Source organism: Chrysemys picta, chromosome 1 (assembly GCF_011386835.1).
Source record: "Chrysemys picta bellii isolate R12L10 chromosome 1, ASM1138683v2, whole genome shotgun sequence".
Taxonomy (NCBI): Eukaryota; Metazoa; Chordata; order Testudines; family Emydidae; genus Chrysemys; species Chrysemys picta.
This window is the reverse complement of record NC_088791.1, coordinates 234341826-234358630: the sequence shown is the minus strand read 5'-3', so window position 1 is coordinate 234358630 and position 16805 is coordinate 234341826. Positions and strand designations below refer to the sequence as shown.

Below are 16805 nucleotides of genomic sequence, written 5' to 3'. Positions count from 1 at the left end.
GAGGCATAAAGGGAGAAGCTGTAATTCTTTGGGGAGGTATGAGTAGGAGTAGAAAACAATGACTAGTAGCAGTTGTAGGCTGCCTGTAGGTGTATGCTGTCCTCAGCCGTGACAGGTATGTATGACCACCCTGGACAACCTATGTGTTACAAAAATGAGTTTGTAGTGGATTTAGCAACTAAAGTAGAGCAGTTTTTGATCAAACCATGTGGATGACTGGAAACCTGAATGTCAGATTGTGTAGCATTTTTAGGTTAAATTTACTGCCCCCTATATATCTTACATTTTTCCTTTTATTGAGGATTCGTTGGAAGTATTCTACCAGCAGGCTGAATGTAAATTAAATTACATTATAAGTATTCAGGCAGGTTTGTTGTATTTATCAGATTCATACTTTTGAAAACCTTCACAATGACTCTACTATCACTATTAATAATTAGGTAATAATAGCCTTAAATTCTATAATTGCAGCTGAATTGCCTCATGACTGAAGTATAAGCTTATCATATTAATTAAAACAAATTCTACTAAGGAAGGATATACTTGCTATATGTTCTGGTACAAAGACGAATTTCCAAAAGCCAAATTGTTCTCTCCATTGACACCTGTTGGAACTTCAAGATAAAAAAAATGTGCAGCAAATCTGTCTGTAGACTGTTATTTTTTTTAAATTAAATTAGTCTGGATTTCAGACAAGAAGAATGACTTTAATGCTCAAGACCATGTTTATTAAAACTTGTGTGACTCCTCTGCAATGACATATACTTTACGGCATTTTAGGGTTGAAAAATGGATCTCTTAATTTAAAAAGTAATTGTTATGAATTTAAACTACACCAAAATTATTAAATGTATTGACTATAGATTTCTGGTATGAAAAATCATCCACAGTGGAAATATAAGAGAAACTAATGTAGTTGCCAACATTTTATCCTGTTAACTTTCCCCATTTTTGAACTCTTAACACTTTTTATAAAATTTAGTGATTAAATGACCATAAAAACTTTTTTTTGGTCTCTGGCTGCAAACTTTTACCTTTCCATCATCCAGGTAGCAGATTTCTATAACCCTTATTCACAGGGAGCATGGAAGAAGGGTAGATCTTCTTAAGCAAGAGGCAGGAAGTCCAGAAGAGAGAGCAGGTCTGTTAAACTCCCTTTCTGGTTGTTTGACCGCTGGATTTTATATGGATTTGTTTTCCTTCTTTTCATCAATGCCTGCAGGTGGGTGTTCCAAAACAGACACCTAGCTAAAAGTTTAAATTTGTGTAGAACTCTAAAGCAAGAAGTGAAGTTGTAAATGACCTAGGCTGTGTTTGTTGCTTTGTTCAGGTTTAAAATTCCTGTAGATTCTTGAGATAAGTGAATTAAAAAGGGTTTGAATCTATGTTCTGTCCTTCACATCTCCCTGCCATCTGGGATTTTGTGTCAGGCTAGTGAGACTACTGTGTGAATAAGGTCAAAACATTTCAGACCGCTTAGTGTCCATTTTTTTTCTTTAAAAGTCTATGTCAATACATCTTTGTGCTTATTTAGGTTTTTAGTAATCTACTGTGTACTAGGGAGAAGTTCCCAGTCAACTTTTTACCAGTGTTTGCCTGCCTGTAGCTTTCAAAAGGACTTTATCTGTGGATGGTTCACTGTTAACTTGCTCTTTCTTAAATAAACTTAAGGTTAAAGGATGAAATCTGTCCTGATTTAGGATTTGAGAGTAAAAAGCTCAAGTTAAAGGGGGGTCCAGTAGCAAGTGAAAGTTTATTGAAAGCCACATGAGTCAACACTTTATGATTTGAAACCTGCAATTCATTTCTCTTACTGCTGCTTTCATTTTTCATATTGTCATGATTAGAGCATTTTTAACGTCTTCAGTGGAAAAAGTATTTTACTATTCAGTTTTAGAATTTATTATAAAATAAAAGTTGAAAGCAGGCATGGGGAAAACATTCCTGAGCGTTGTGAGCAATTTCTGTCTTTAAGTTTTTTTTCTTGTAGTATACATCTGACCAAATCATTTAAATAGTTCTTCTCCCATGGCTGACCATCTTTTTACTTCACTTTATTAAAAAATTAATCTAGATGGTTGTATGCATCTGATTTAAATGTTATGAGTTAAGATATAAACTTTACAATGACACTGCATCATTAACTCACTTCATTTAGCTTAGTTATAATTCTGATAATATGGTCAGATACGGATCTGGAACTCTAGGTCAGATACAAATCGTTAGTAATACCGCAAGTAGGTTATGTAGTAAAGAAACAATGCAATATCTCTTCCAGCACCACCCTGTATATTGTGTTGAACTCTGCCAAATTATCTCCATTTTAACTATCTTAGCTACCTTTATCTACATGTTTCTAAAATGGTTAAATTATTAGTTTGGCCATAATGATAATATCTACATGTCAAATTCTGTGTGTTGTTTTTGTGACACTACATTCCAATGTACTGTGAGCAGAGTTGGGGTGCATCAATTCCAAGTCATATATAGGACCTCAGACATAATGTGTACTCTGGAATGAAAGACAAATGGTCCACTAAGATAGGAAGCCCCCTAATTTCATTTTATTTCAAAACAACTTATTGTTGAGGAAAAATCATAAAGATAATTTGTTTTAGAAGTTGAAGGACTTGGATACATCATAGAATGAAAAATGATCTGGTGCTAATTCAATTCCCAGTCAACAGATGGTTCCATCACAAAACTTCCACCACCAGCACCATTGGTCTGACATTCATGTTGGCAGCCTCATCAGAGAGGCCAAGGGTTGTATGGGCCTGTGGAAGTGGCCCTGCTAGAGGTAGATGGTGGGGAGGTATGTACAGGAACTGCCCGTGATGTCTTTTCTCTAGACAGAGGACTGTAGCTCTGTTAGCTCTGGCAAATTTCAACGACCCAAATTAACTTTCTGTATTTAATTTTAAAAAAATTACAAAGTGCCACCATATTTTTTCTGCAAGTATTGGCTCTTATCAAACCTATCTACTGAAGCTGTTTTCAGATCATAGATACAACTAGGCCACAATTCAGTATTAAGAATTGGTCAGGTCACCTGAGAGTGAACTTGTGTTAAATGACATACCTCTTTGCAGGATTTAATGGTGTTTAATGCAGTGAGGTAGGGTTACCATTCGTCCGGATTTTCCCAGACATGTCTGGCTTTTTGGGTTAAAAATAGCATCTGGGGGGAATTTGTAAATAGCTACAAATGTCCGGGATTTCCCCCCCATGCAGAGTGCGGCAGGGCTGCAGGAAATTCAGCCGCTTGCATGGGGCTCCAGCAGCCAGAGCCCTTCCCCTGCAGCTTCAGATCAGCTGCTGTATTTCAGCCCGGCCAATGTAGAGCTACTCCCCTTCCCTCCCTCCCTGCATTCTCAGATCACCGGCCGGCCGGGCCATTTGCATTGGGCCTCGGCAGCTCTTCCTCCTTCTCCCCTGCTCCCCCTCCCCTGCTGCCCAGCGCCCCACTCTGGCAGCACTGTATGGGGGCAGGGACCGGGTTGTGTGTTGCGCTGGGGAGCGCAGCCATGTGTCGGGCTCCATGCAGAGCCCGACATGCTGTTCTGAGCGGCAGGGTAAGGAGGCCAGGAGGCTGGAGAAGGGGCAGGGAGTTTCTGGAGGGGGCAGTCAAGAGACAGAGAATAGGGGGGGATTGGATGGGTCAGGGGTTCTGGAGGGGGCTGTCGGGGCGGGGGTGTGGAGAGGGGTCGAGGCAGGCAGGGAGCAGAGAGGGTTGTATGGGTTGGGAGTTCTGGGGGGTCCTGTCAGGGGGCGGGGAGCGGTTAGATAGGGCGTGGGAGTCCCCGGGGTCTATCTGGGGGAGGGGGTGTGAATATGGAGTGGGGGTGTGGATAAGGGTTGAGGCAGTCAGGGGACAGGTAGAGTCCTAGGGAGGCAGTTAGGGTGGGGGGTTCTCAGGAGGGGGCAGTCAGGGGACAAGAAGCAGGGGGAGGCTTAGATGGGGGTGGGGTCCTAGGGGGCAGTTAGTGGCAGGGGTCCCAGGAGGGGGCAGTCAGGGGACAAGGAGTAGGAAGGGTTGGGGGTTCTGAGCGGGGCAGTCAGGGGATGGGAAGTGGGAGGGAGTGGACGGGGGCGGGGCTAGAGCGGGTTTCCCCCCCCCCAGTATCCTCTTTTTTGATTGTGGAAATATGGTAACCCTAAGTGAGGGCAGACAGAGATAATTGAATTGTATTTTCTTTGTATTGTATTGTTCTCATTTAAGGAACCTGGACTGGCCATAAGTCCAGGCACAATACTCAATTAAACTTAAATCCTTATGGTGAAAATTCTGAAAATGCACTTCCATGAGGGATTTCTGCATTAGAAAGTAATATAAGATGGGGCTACTATAAGGTGGGTGCATAACTGGCTGGATAACCGTACTCAGAGAGTTGTTATTAATGGCTCCCAATCCTGCTGGAAAGGCGTAACGAGTGGGGTTCCGCAGGAGTCTGTTTTGGGACCGGCTCTGTTCAATATCTTCATCAACGACTTAGATATTGGCATAGAAAGTACGCTTATTAAGTTTGCGGATGATACCAAACTGGGAGGGATTGCAACTACTCTGGAGGACAGGGTCATAATTCAAAATGATCTGGACAAATTGGAGAAATGGTCTGAGTTAAACAGGATGAAGTTTAACAAAGACAAATGCAAAGTGCTCCACTTAGGAAGGAAAAATCAATTTCACACATACAGAATGGGAAAAGACTGTCTAGGAAGGAGTACGGCAGAAAGGGATCTAGGGGTTATAGTGGACCACAAGCTAAATATGAGTCAACAGTGTGATGCTGTTGCAAAAAAAGCAAACATGATTCTGGGATGCATTAACAGGTGTGTTGTGAGCAAGACACGAGAAGTCATTCTTCCGCTCTACTCTGCTCTGGTTAGGCCTCAGCTGGAGTATTGTGTCCAGTTCTGGGCGCCGCATTTTAAAAAAGATGTGGAGAAATTGGAAAGGGTCCAAAGAAGAGCAACAAGAATGATTAAAGGTCTTGAGAACATGACCTATGAAGGAAGGCTGAAAGAACTGGGTTTGTTTAGTTTGGAGAAGAGAAGACTGAGAGGGGACATGATAGCAGTTTACAGGTATCTAAAAGGGTGTCATGAGGAGGAGGGAGAGAACTTGTTCACCTTAGCCTCTAAGGATAGAACCAGAAACAATGGGTTTAAACTGCAGCAAGGGAGGTCTAGGTTGGACATTAGGAAAAAGTTCCTAACTGTCAGGGTGGTTAAACACTGGAATAAATTGCCTAGGGAGGTTGTGGAATCTCCGTCTCTGGAGATATTTAAGAGTAGGTTAGATAAATGTCTATCAGGGATGGTCTAGACAGTATTTGGTCCTGCCATGCGGGCAGGGGACTGGACTCGATGACCTCTCGAGGTCCCTTCCAGTCCTATATTCTATGATTCTATGATTCTATGATAAACTATATACAGCTGGATTTTAACTTTAGCAGATTGGTTGGTGAAGAAAGTATTTCACAAAGATTGCAATATTCCTTAAAGTGTGAAATTTCAAAGGATAACCTAAATTTACCAATATTTTGCTAATCTGGGGCCAAAGTTTCCAAAGCTGAGAACCAATGTCTGTGAGATGAAATGTGTGATCATTTGCATATGTTATTGTGCAAATTGTCCTTCACATGCACAAATGGGCACTTCAAGAACTTTACACACTTTTGCAAGTGTTCCTCAATCCTCTTTCTCAAAAGTTGATCCTTAGGTGATCATTTTTATTAAATATGATTGACTTTCTTTTCTTTTTCTGGCAATGGCCTTTATATGATCACAAATATTTATGTAACTTCAGTGACCAACCAAAGTGGTGATGGTTTTCCTGTTCTTTCTAAAAACAGACTGCCAGCATTTGTCAGTTTCACATTAGTTTCACCCACTAAAATCTAGGAAAGCTCTGTTGTCAAAAAATTTAAGAAGTAGTTATCTTAATATTTTTAAACCTCATTGTGCAGGGAGGCAGACAGAAGACTCTCATTCTAAAGTTGGATATATTGAGTTTAGATGGACAGGTTCATATTTATACACATGCAATGTGAGCATACATATGCATATTTCAATTATGTCTTGTCTGTGCTTGTGACCAGGCGGGATATTCAAATATTTCAGAATCCTGCTATCACAGGGTAACATTCCACCATTGGCAGAGGACTCATTCAAGACCATCCATGTTGCAAGAATTCTGTAAATACCCCATTGATGAAGCAATGCAGGGGGATCAGCTGTATAAGTAGTCCTCTGGGCCCTTAAAAATAAACTTTAGAACAGCTCAGACTAGACTGGTATGGAGAGATATTTGAGGATGGGTTGGGAGAAGGGCTACTGGATCTATACTTCTGAAGATAGAAGCTATAGTAATGGCTATACTGCACCTTCATGGTCAGCCCCTAATTTGGTGTGTATATTCATTTCCCTAATTCCTGCTTGCATCCCAGCACAAAGTCTGGCCAGTGTCACCTAAAGAGAGCATTCAGTACCTAGTGCCCTAAACTTGTTGGTGAGTAACTAAGGGTATGTGTACACTACGGGATTAATCCGAATTTAGATAATTCGGATTTGAGAAACAGGTTGTATAAAGTCGAAATGAGTGCGGCCACACTAGCACAGTAATTCGGTGGTGTGCGTCCAAGTACCGGGGCTAGCGTCGATTTCTGCACCGTTGCACTGTGGGTAGCAATTCCATAGCTATCCCATAGTTCCCACAGTCTCCCGCGCCCATTGGGATTGTGGGTTAAGATCCCAGTGCCTGATGGGACAAAAAACATCGTCGCAGGTGGTTCTGGGTACAGCCTCACTTCCTCCCTCCCTCCCTCCCTGCATGAAAGCAACGGACGGCAGACAACCATTTTCGCGCCTTTTTTCCTGGGTGGGTGAACACTGCAGACTCCATACCACGGCAAGCATGGAGCCCGCTGAGGTCAAGACAGCACTCATGAATATTGTAAACACCTCGCGCGTTCTCGTGGAGTTTATGCTCAGCCAGGACCAGAAAAACGAGGAGAGGAGGCAGCGGCGGCGGCAGCGCAGCGACAAGCATGATGAGGACATGGACACGGACACAGAATTCAGTGAAACCACAGGCCCCGGTGCTTTGGAGATCATGTTGTTAATGGGGCAGATTCTATCCATGGAACGCCGATTCTGGGCAAGGGAAACAAGCACAGACTGGTGGGACCGCATAGTGTTGCAGGTCTGGGACGATTCCCAGTGGCTGCGGAACTTTCGCATGCGTAAGGGCACTTTCATGGAACTTTGTGACTTGCTGTCCCCTGCCCTGAAACGCCAGAATACCAAGATGAGAGCAGCCCTCACAGTTGAGAAGCGCGTGGCGATAGCCCTGTGGAAGCTTGCAACGCCAGACAGCTACCGGTCAGTCGGGAATCAATTTGGAGTGGGCAAATCTACTGTGGGGGCTGCTGTGATGCAAGTAGCCAAAGCAATCACTCAGGTGCTGCTACGAAAGTTAGTGACTCTGGGAAATGTGCAGGCTATAGTGGATGGTTTTGCTGCAATGGGATTCCCTAACTGTGGTGGGGCGATAGACGGAACCCATATCCCTATCTTGGCACCGGAGCACCAAGCCACCGAGTACATAAACCGCAAGGGGTACTTTTCAATGGTGCTGCAAGCACTTGTGGATCACAAGGGACGTTTCACCAACATCAACGCGGGCTGGGCGGGAAGGGTTCATGACGCTCGCGTCTTCAGGAACACTACTCTGTTTAAAGGGCTGCAGCAAGGGACTTACTTTCCGGACCAGAAAATAACCGTTGGGGATGTTGAAATGCCCATAGTTATTCTTGGGGACCCAGCCTACCCCTTAATGCCATGGCTTATGAAGCCATACACAGGCAGCCTGGACAGGAGTCAGGAGCTGTTTAACTACAGGCTAAGCAAGTGCAGAATGGTGGTAGAATGTGCATTTGGCCGTTTAAAAGGCCGCTGGAGATCATTATTGACTCGCTCTGACCTCAGCCAAAGAAATCTCCCCATTGTTATTGTTGCTTGCTGTGTGCTCCACAATCTCTGTGAAAGTAAGGGGGAGACCTTTATGGCGGGGTGGGAGGCTGAGGCAAATCGCCTGGCTGCTGATTACACGCAGCCAGACACCAGGGCGATTAGAAGATCACACCAGGAAGCGCTGTGCATCAGAGAAGCTTTGAAAACCAGTTTCATGGCTGGCCAGGCTACCGTGTGAAATATCTGTTTGTTTCTCCTTCATGAAAACCCTCCCCCTTTACTGACTGATTTTCTGTAAGGAACCCACCCTGCCCCTTCCCCCAGCTTTCTTTCAAACCAAATAAAGTCACTATCATTTAAAAATCATTTATTCTTTATTAATAGATTAGAAAAAGAGGGAGGGAACCCGGGTGGTATTTGGGAGGAGGATTGCTGGGAAGGAAAAAGCCACAAAGAAAAGGTTAAAAAAATGACAGCCTTTTGCTTGGGCTGTCTACTTGGGTGGAATGGGAAGGTGTACGGAGCCTCCCCCCCCGCGTTCTTACACATCTGGGTGAGGAGGATACGGAACATGGGGAGGGAGGAGGGTGGAACAGGGGCTGAAGCGGCAGTCTGTTTTCCAGCAGCCGTTCCTGAACCTCCACCAGACGCCGGAGCAGCCCCAGCGTTGCATCCTTCATCCTCTGGTCTTCCTGCCGCCATCTCTCATCTCGATCGTCTCTCCTCTCCTCACGTTGGTCCCTCCTCTCCTCACGTTGGTCCCTCCTGTCCTCACGTTCACTGACTTCTTTCCTATACTTTGAAACTGTTTCCTTCCACTCATTCAGATGAGCTCTGTCACTCCTGCTGGATTGCATAATTTCAGAAAACATCTCGTCTCGCGTCTTCTTCTTACGACGCCTTATCTGTGATAACCTTTGGGATGGAGGAGGGAGGCTTGAGGAATTTGCAGCTGCTGTAGGGAGGGGAAAAAAGAGAGAATTGTTTTAAAAGCTACATTTTGCAGAACAATGCTTATACTCTTTCACGGTGACCAACACTGTTCACATTACATAGCACATGTGATTTCTGTGCTAGGTCGCATTTTGCCTCTTAATGCTGAGTGCCTGTGGCTTTGCTGCTAGAGATCACAGGTCTGGGCAACAGAATTCGGCTTGCATGCGGCCATGGTAAGCTTCTGCGCCGTGCTTTCCCACATACCAAGCATAGCTTGTAGAGTGCTGCAGAAGCCTGGCCAATCTCAGCCAGTTGGGGGGGGCAGTGTGGTGGGGCTTGTCTGGGCCCCTTCAGGCAAGTAGAGTGCTGCGGTTTTTCTGTTAACATTCAGCAGCACCAGAAAACAAACTAACCCCCCCCCCTCGCCATGAATTCTCTGGGATGATCACGGTACCCTTCCCCCCACCACGTGGCTGGTATCAGGGAAGATCCCTGCAGGCACCAAACTACCCCCCCCCGCCGCCGCCCCCCCCCCTCGCCATGAACTCTCTGGGATGATCACGGTACCCTTCCCCCCACCGCGTGGCTGGTATCAGGGAAGATCCCTGCAGGCACCAAACTACCCCCCCCCCCCGCCGCCGACCCCCCCCCCCCTCGCCATGAACTCTCTGGGATGATCACGGTACCCTCCCCCCACCGCGTGGCTGGTAACAGGGAAGATCCCTGCTAGCCAAACGCGAAAAACTCAGGGCCAATTTCCCATCTGCGCTTGGCTAACTGCAGGGAAGGATTTATTTTCCGCCACAGGCAAACAGCCCAGTAGGAACGGCCACCTCTGTCCCCTTAATTAAGTTCCCGTATTTCAACCAGGTTACCAGGAGTGATATCACTCTCCTGAGGATTACACAACAAGATAAAGAACGGATGTTGCTTGAATGCCAGCAAACACCGGGACCATACGCTGCCAGGCTTTGTCAGGCAATGATACCAGATTACTTGCTGCAAGCATGGCGTGGTCAAGTGTCCTACCATGGAGGAGGGAATAAAGATGCACTGCCCAGAAACCTTGTGGCAAGGCTTTCGGAGTACCTCCAGGAGAGCTTCATTGAGATGTCCCTGGAGGATTTCCGCTCCATCCCCAGACACGTTAACAGACTTTTCCAGTAGCTACAGACTTTTCCAGTAGCTGAACTGACCGCGAATGCAAAGTCAGGCAAAGTAATCATTAAAAACCGTTTGCTTTTAAAACAAGTTTTACATTTTAAAAGGTAAACTCACCTGAGGTCCCTTCCATGGGGTCAGAGTCTTGGGTACTGGCTTGGGAGGCTTGGGAGGGTACTTCAGTCGGGGTGATAAAAAGATCCTGGCTGTTGGGGAGAAGGGAGTGCTGTGTGCTCTCTGCAAGCTCATCCTCCTCCTCCTCCTCCTCCTCTACCCCATCGGCAGAATCCTCAGGCGTCGAGACTATCCCCGACCCAGAATCCACGAACAAAGGTGGGGTAGTGGTGGCAGCCCCCCCTAGAATTGCATGCAGCTCGGCGTAGTAGCGGCATGTCCGCGGCTCTGACCCGGAGCGACCGTTTGCCTCCTTTGTTTTTTGATAGGCTTGTCTGAGCTCCTTGACCTTCACGCGGCACTGCTCAGAGTCCCTATTGTGGCCTCTCTCCATCATGCCCTTGGAAATTTTTTCAAAAGTTTTTGCATTTCGTCTTTTAGAACGAAGTTCTGCAAGCACTGAATCCTCTCCCCATACAGCGATCAGATCCAGTACCTCCCTCACGGTCCATGCTGGTGCTCTTTTTCGATTATCAGCCTGCATGGTTACCTGTGCTGATGAGGTATCTGTGGTCACCTGTGCTCTCCACGCTGGGCAAACAGGAAATGAAGTTCAAATGTTCGCGGGGCTTTTCCTGTCTACCTGGCCAGTGCATCCGAGTTCAGATTGCTGTCCAGAGCGGTCACAATGATGCACTGTGGGATAGCTCCCGGAGGCCAATACCATCGAATTGCGGCCACACTAACCCTAATTCGAATTGCTAAAATCGATTTTGGCGCTACTCCGCTCGTTGGGGTGGAGTACAGAAATCGATTTAAAGGGCCCTTTACATCGAATTAAATAGCGTCGTTGTGTGGACGGTTACAGGGTTAATTCGAATTAAAGCTGATAAATCCGAATTAAAGTCGTAGTGTAGACCAGGCCTAAGATTTTAATCCGTTACAAGAAGCAATTACTGGTATTTTTCTCTTCAGGACCAAGGGCAAAAAAAAGGTGCTATTTTTAGAGTAATTTTAATTTTGTGCCTGTCTTTTAAGACTGAGTAAGTAATGCTGCAGTCCTGCATGATGATCACTCTTACAATTACCTTTATACTTATTTTAAAACTGGCTATAATAATATGTGTATCTTATTAATAACTTTTCTCCTTTTAGATAGGTCATCAGCAGACAAACTGTGAATAGACTAATTGTTTCAAATTACAGGTTAGAGGAGACAATTTTCAGACTATAAAAATTCTCTCTATAATGATCCCATACCCAAATTATATTTATCCTCCCTGTGCTTTGGTGCTACATTGAATATTTTAAGATTATCTGTACTTGGAGGGTGTTGTTGAGGTATTTCTATGTATTTAATTTCATAGCTAATTATATTTTTTCTGTGCATAACTAACATGACATATTAGTGTTTTCAGAGTAACCCAGTGAGTGCTAAATCAGAGGTGCAGCAAACTTTGCTGTGATTTTTTTTAACGTTGCAGGATTAAATAAATCAGTAGAGAACTTGGCTTTTTATGTTTCTAGTAAAACATAAATCAATACAGAATACAATTGGTTGCTATTTATTGTTAATTATATAATTTTGGGAAAACATATGGATCGATTCCATTTGTTGAAGAATGAAGAAAATCCCAACTGACTTCACATTAAAGCCTTTTAGTATCCCCAAAATGGGGTATGCTACTGGTAATAGAAGAGCCATATGTACCTGGGGAACAATCAGCTATGTTCAACAGTGCCCTGAGAATAATCTCGTTAGCATTTACATCAACAGTATTAAATCATCAACAAAAAGTGTACTGCCACCACCCCAGCAACCATCCCCGCACTGAACCTCTAATAAGTATGCATCTCTGCCTAAGCAACTACTACATGAACTTATTTTTGCAACCCATATTCTCCCATTCATCCACAATACCCACCAATATGTTCATTGTTACCAGTTATTTAATGTCTACTTCAGGGATTAATCATATGTACTATAAACCTGGGCGGCAGGTGTACTGGCACGTGATAATAGCAGGGTCAATACCTCCTGACAGCCATGCTCGAAAGTGCACCTTGCTTTAATCGGTGCTTCCCCACCACCGCAGCTCTGCTTTCTTTTGCCCAGACATGGTCACCTGGGACCACTGGTGCTGCCAGCAGCATTAGTGTGACCCCTGTCTTGTGCTTTTGACTACCTGTTGCCATAATGAGTTCCTTTCATAAGTGCACTTAGCAGTAGGTATCCCTGCACCCTCTTTCTACCCAATGCCATAGGAGACATGTATTAGTCCTTGGACTATAAAGTTTCCTGTAAAGCACCTAGCACAATTATGACAGGTTTCAGAGTAGCAGCCGTGTTAGTCTGTATCCGCAAAAAGAACAGGAGTACTTGTGGCACCTTAGAGACTAACAAATTTATTAGAGCATAAGCTTTCGTGGACTACAGCCCACTTCTTCGGATGCATAGAGAGTGGAATAAATATTGAGGAGATATATATACACACATACCGAGAGCATGAACAGGTGGGAGTTGTCTTACCAACTCTGAGAGGCCAATTAAGTAAGAGAAAAAAAAAAAGCTTTTGAAGTGATAATCAAGATAGCCCAGTACAGACAGTTTGATAAGAAGTGTAAAAATACTTACAAGGGGAGATAGATTTCAATGTTTGTAATGGCTCAGCCATTCCCAGTCCTTATTCAATCCTGAGTTGATTGTGTCTAGTTTGCATATCAATTCCAGCTCAGCAGTCTCTCGTTGGAGTCTGTTTTTGAAGTTTTTCTGTTGTAAGATAGCCACCCGCAGGTCTGACATTGAATGACCAGACAGGTTAAAGTGTTCTCCCACTGGTTTTTGAATATTATGATTCCTGATGTCAGATTTGTGTCCATTAATTCTTTTGCGGAGAGACTGTCCGGTTTGGCCAATGTACATGGCAGAGGGGCATTGCTGGCACATGATGGCATATATCACATTGGTAGATGTGCACGTGAACGAGCCCCTGATGGTATGGCTGATGTGATTAGGTCCTATGATGATGTCACTTGAATAGATATGTGGACAGAGTTGGCATCAGGCTTTGTTACAAGGATAGGTTCCTGGGTCAGTGGTTTTGTTCAGTGATGTGTGGTTGCTGGTGAGTATTTCCTTTAGGTTGGGGGATTGTCTGTAAGCGAGGACAGGTCTGTCTCCCAAGATCTGTGAGAGTAAAGGATCATCTTTCAGGATAGGTTGTAGGTCTCTGATGATGCGCTGGAGAGGTTTTAGTTGGGGGCTGAAGGTGACAGCTAGTGGTGTTCTGTTATTTTCTTTGTTGGGCCTGTCTTGTAGGAGGTGACTTCTGGGTACTCGTCTGGCTCTGTCAATCTGTTTTTTCACTTCAGCAGGTGGGTACTGTAGTTTTAAGAATGCTTGATAGAGATCTTGTAGGTGCTTGTCTCTATCTGAGGGATTGGAGCAAATGCGGTTATATCTTAGAGCTTGGCTGTAGACAATGGATCGTGTGGTGTGTCCTAGATGGAAGCTGGAGGCATGTAGGTAAGTGTAGCGGTCAGTAGGTTTCCGGTATAGGGTGGTATTTATGTGACCATCGCTTATTAGCATAGTAGTGTCCAGGAAATGGACCGCTTGTGTGGATTGATCTAGGCTGAGGTTGATGGTGGGATGGAAATTATTGAAATCATGGTGAAATTCCTCAAGGGCTTCTTTTCCATGGGTCCAGATGATGAAGATGTCATCAATGTAGCGCAAGTAGAGTAGGGGCGTTAGGGGACGAGAGCTAAGGAAGCGTTGTTCTAAGTCAGCCATAAAAATGTTGGCATATTGTGGGGCCATGCGGGTACCCATAGCAGTGCCGCTGACTTGAAGGTATATATTGTCCCCAAATGTGAAATAGTTGTGGGTGAGGACAAAGTCACAAAGTTCAGCCACCAGGTTAGCTGTGACATTATCGGGGATACTGTTCCTGATAGCTTGTAGTCTATCTTTGTGTGGAATTTTGGTGTAGAGGGCTTCTACGTCCATAGTGGCCAGGATGGTGTTTTCTGGAAGATCACCGATGGATTGTAGTTTCCTCAGGAAGTCAGTGGTGTCTCGAAGATAGCTGGGAGTGCTGGTAGTGTAGGGTCTGAGGAGAGAGTCCACATAACCAGACAAGCCTGATGTTAGGGTGCCAATGCCTGAGATAATGGGGCGTCCAGGATTTCCAGGTAAATGGATCTTGGGTAGCAAATAGAATATCCCCGGTCGGGGTTCTAGGCATGTGTCTGTACAGATTTGTTCCTGTGCTTTGTCAGGGAGTATTTTTAGCAGATGGTGTAGTTTCTTTAGGTAATCCTCAGTGGGATCAGAGGATAATGGCCTGTAGAATGTGGTGTTAGAGAGCTGTCTAGCAGACTCTTGGTCATATTCCAATTTATTCATGATGACGACAGCACCTCCTTTGTCAGCCTTTTTGATTATGATGTCAGGGTTGTTTCTGAGGCTGTAGATGGCGTTGTGTTCAGCATGGCTGAGGTTATGGGGCAAGTGATGTTGCTTTTCCACAATTTCAGCCTTTGCACGTTGACAGAAGCAATCTATGTGGAAATCCAGTCTGTTGTTTCAACCGTCCGGAGGAGTCCACGCAGAATCCTTTTTTTGTAGTGCTGGTAGGGGGGATTCTGTGGGTTAGTATGCTGTTCAGAGGTATGTTGGAAATATTCTTTGAGTCGGAGACGTCGAAAGTAGGATTCTAGGTCACTGCAGAACTGTAGCATATTTATGGGTCTGGAGGGACAAAAGGAGAGGCCCCGAGATAGGACAGACTCTTCTGCTGGGCTAAGAGTATAGCTGCAAAGATTAACAATATTGCTGGGTGGGTTAAGGGAACTACTGTTGTGGCTGCTTGTGGCATGTAGCAGTTTAGATAGTTTAGTGTCCTTTTTCCTTTGTAGAGAGGCAAAGTTTGTCTTGTAAATGGCTTGTCTAGTTTTTGTAAAGTCTATCCATGAGGAAGTTTGTGTGGAAGGTTGGTTTCTTATGAGAGTATCCAGTTTTGAGAGCTCATTCTTAATCTTTCCCTGTTTGCTGTAGAGGATGCTGATCAGGTGGTTTCGCAGTTTCTTTGAGAGTGTGTGACACAGTCTCTCAGCATAGTCTGTGTGATATGTAGATTGTAATGGATTTTTTACCTTTAGTCCTTTTGGTATGATGTCCATCAGCTTGCATTTGGAAAGGAAGATGATGTCTGTCTGTATCTGTACGAGGTTTTTCATGAGGTTTATGGATTTCCACTCAATACGGCTAAATGCAGTGCCTTGCATAATGACAGGTTTCAGCGTAGCAGCCGTGTTAGTCTGTATCCGCAAAAAGAACAGGAGTACTTGTGGCACCTTAGAGACTAACAAATTTATTAGAGCATAAGCTTTTGTGGACTACAGCCCACTTCTTCGGATGCATATAGAGTGGAATAAATATTGAGGAGATATATATACACACATACAGAGAGCATGAACAGATGGGAGTTGTCTTACCAACTCTGAGAGGCCAATTAAGTAAGAGGAAAAAAAAAGCTTTTGAAGTGATAATCAAGATAGCCCAGTACAGACAGTTTGATAAGAAGTGTGAAAATACTTACAAGGGGGATAGATTCAATGTTTGTAATGGCTCAGCCATTTGTATAGCACAATTATGTAGCTATACAAACAATAAAAATAGCATTTACCAAACACTATTGAACAGATAGATGCTTTCTACTAGCCTCTCCTCCCAGTTTATCTGGTGTCTAACAATTCTCATGCAGTATACAAATGAATCAAAACACTCTTCATATCTAGCATACATGCTCAGCTTGTATTTCGTAGCAGTGGGGGTGCTTGTGGCAAGAGATTGTCAAACATCTCTTGACCGAAAATGAGGGCAAAAATAAATTAATTGTGAACATATTTAGTCAACTTGTTTGGTTTCCTGGACAACCTCATCCTCTAGGTTAGAAGAGCAGATATATAATGGGGTCAGTTTTCTAGATTGCAGAAGGAGAGGCATTTCACACTGGCTGAAGAAGCCAGCAAGTATGCCATCAGTAGCAATAAAGATGTGCATTGAATAGAGGACAAGTCTTATAGAAAACAAAAAAGTAGATAGCATTGGTCTCTGTCCTGTAAACACTTGGGGGGACACCTTGATGCCACAGAAGTTATTGGCAGAACTTCCAATGACCCTAATGGGGCCAGGATATCACCCTGGAGTCCTTGTTATGGAAATGTATACAACTGATTTGGACGTAGAACAAGCATTTTTAACTTAGTCTTGACCTGATCTGGAGTGACTGTAAAAATGTAGGGTATCTGTGTGCATTTGGTATTCAGAAAAGATATTTCAAGTACACGGACAGTTCTCAAATAATTTTGAAAAGATAAAATAGTTACAGTATTTCTTTATATTGTATTAAGGAGATGGCTTTACTGTTCTGCAATCTTCTCCTAAATTCAAATTAATGCAGAATAGGAGCCGGTCCCTCACAGGTATTTACTACTGTGGCGGGGCGAGGACTCAACACTGCAGCGCCCCCTGCTGGTTATCCAGGGAATTAGCTCTCCAGCCTCCGGAGTGCCCTCTGCAGACCGGTGTCTCGCCTTGCCACTGGCCC

The 16805-nt window shown here is 44.3% G+C and overlaps 2 protein-coding genes across 6 annotated transcripts in view; one reads left to right on the top strand and one right to left on the bottom strand.

Moving 5' to 3' along the window:
* The window catches only part of GABRG3 (gamma-aminobutyric acid type A receptor subunit gamma3), a 529212-nt gene that overhangs the window by 330940 nt on the left and 181467 nt on the right, over nucleotides 1-16805 (top strand). The window lies entirely within an intron of this gene.
* LOC135982883 (myb/SANT-like DNA-binding domain-containing protein 2) lies at nucleotides 8424-11119 on the bottom strand. The gene is made up of 2 exons (XM_065591335.1): nucleotides 10192-11119; nucleotides 8424-8932 (listed from the first exon to the last, which is right to left on the bottom strand). The coding sequence occupies exons 1-2, from the start codon at nucleotides 10730-10732 to the stop codon at nucleotides 8439-8441; spliced, it is 1035 nt and encodes a 344-aa protein (XP_065447407.1). The 5' UTR covers nucleotides 10733-11119; the 3' UTR covers nucleotides 8424-8438.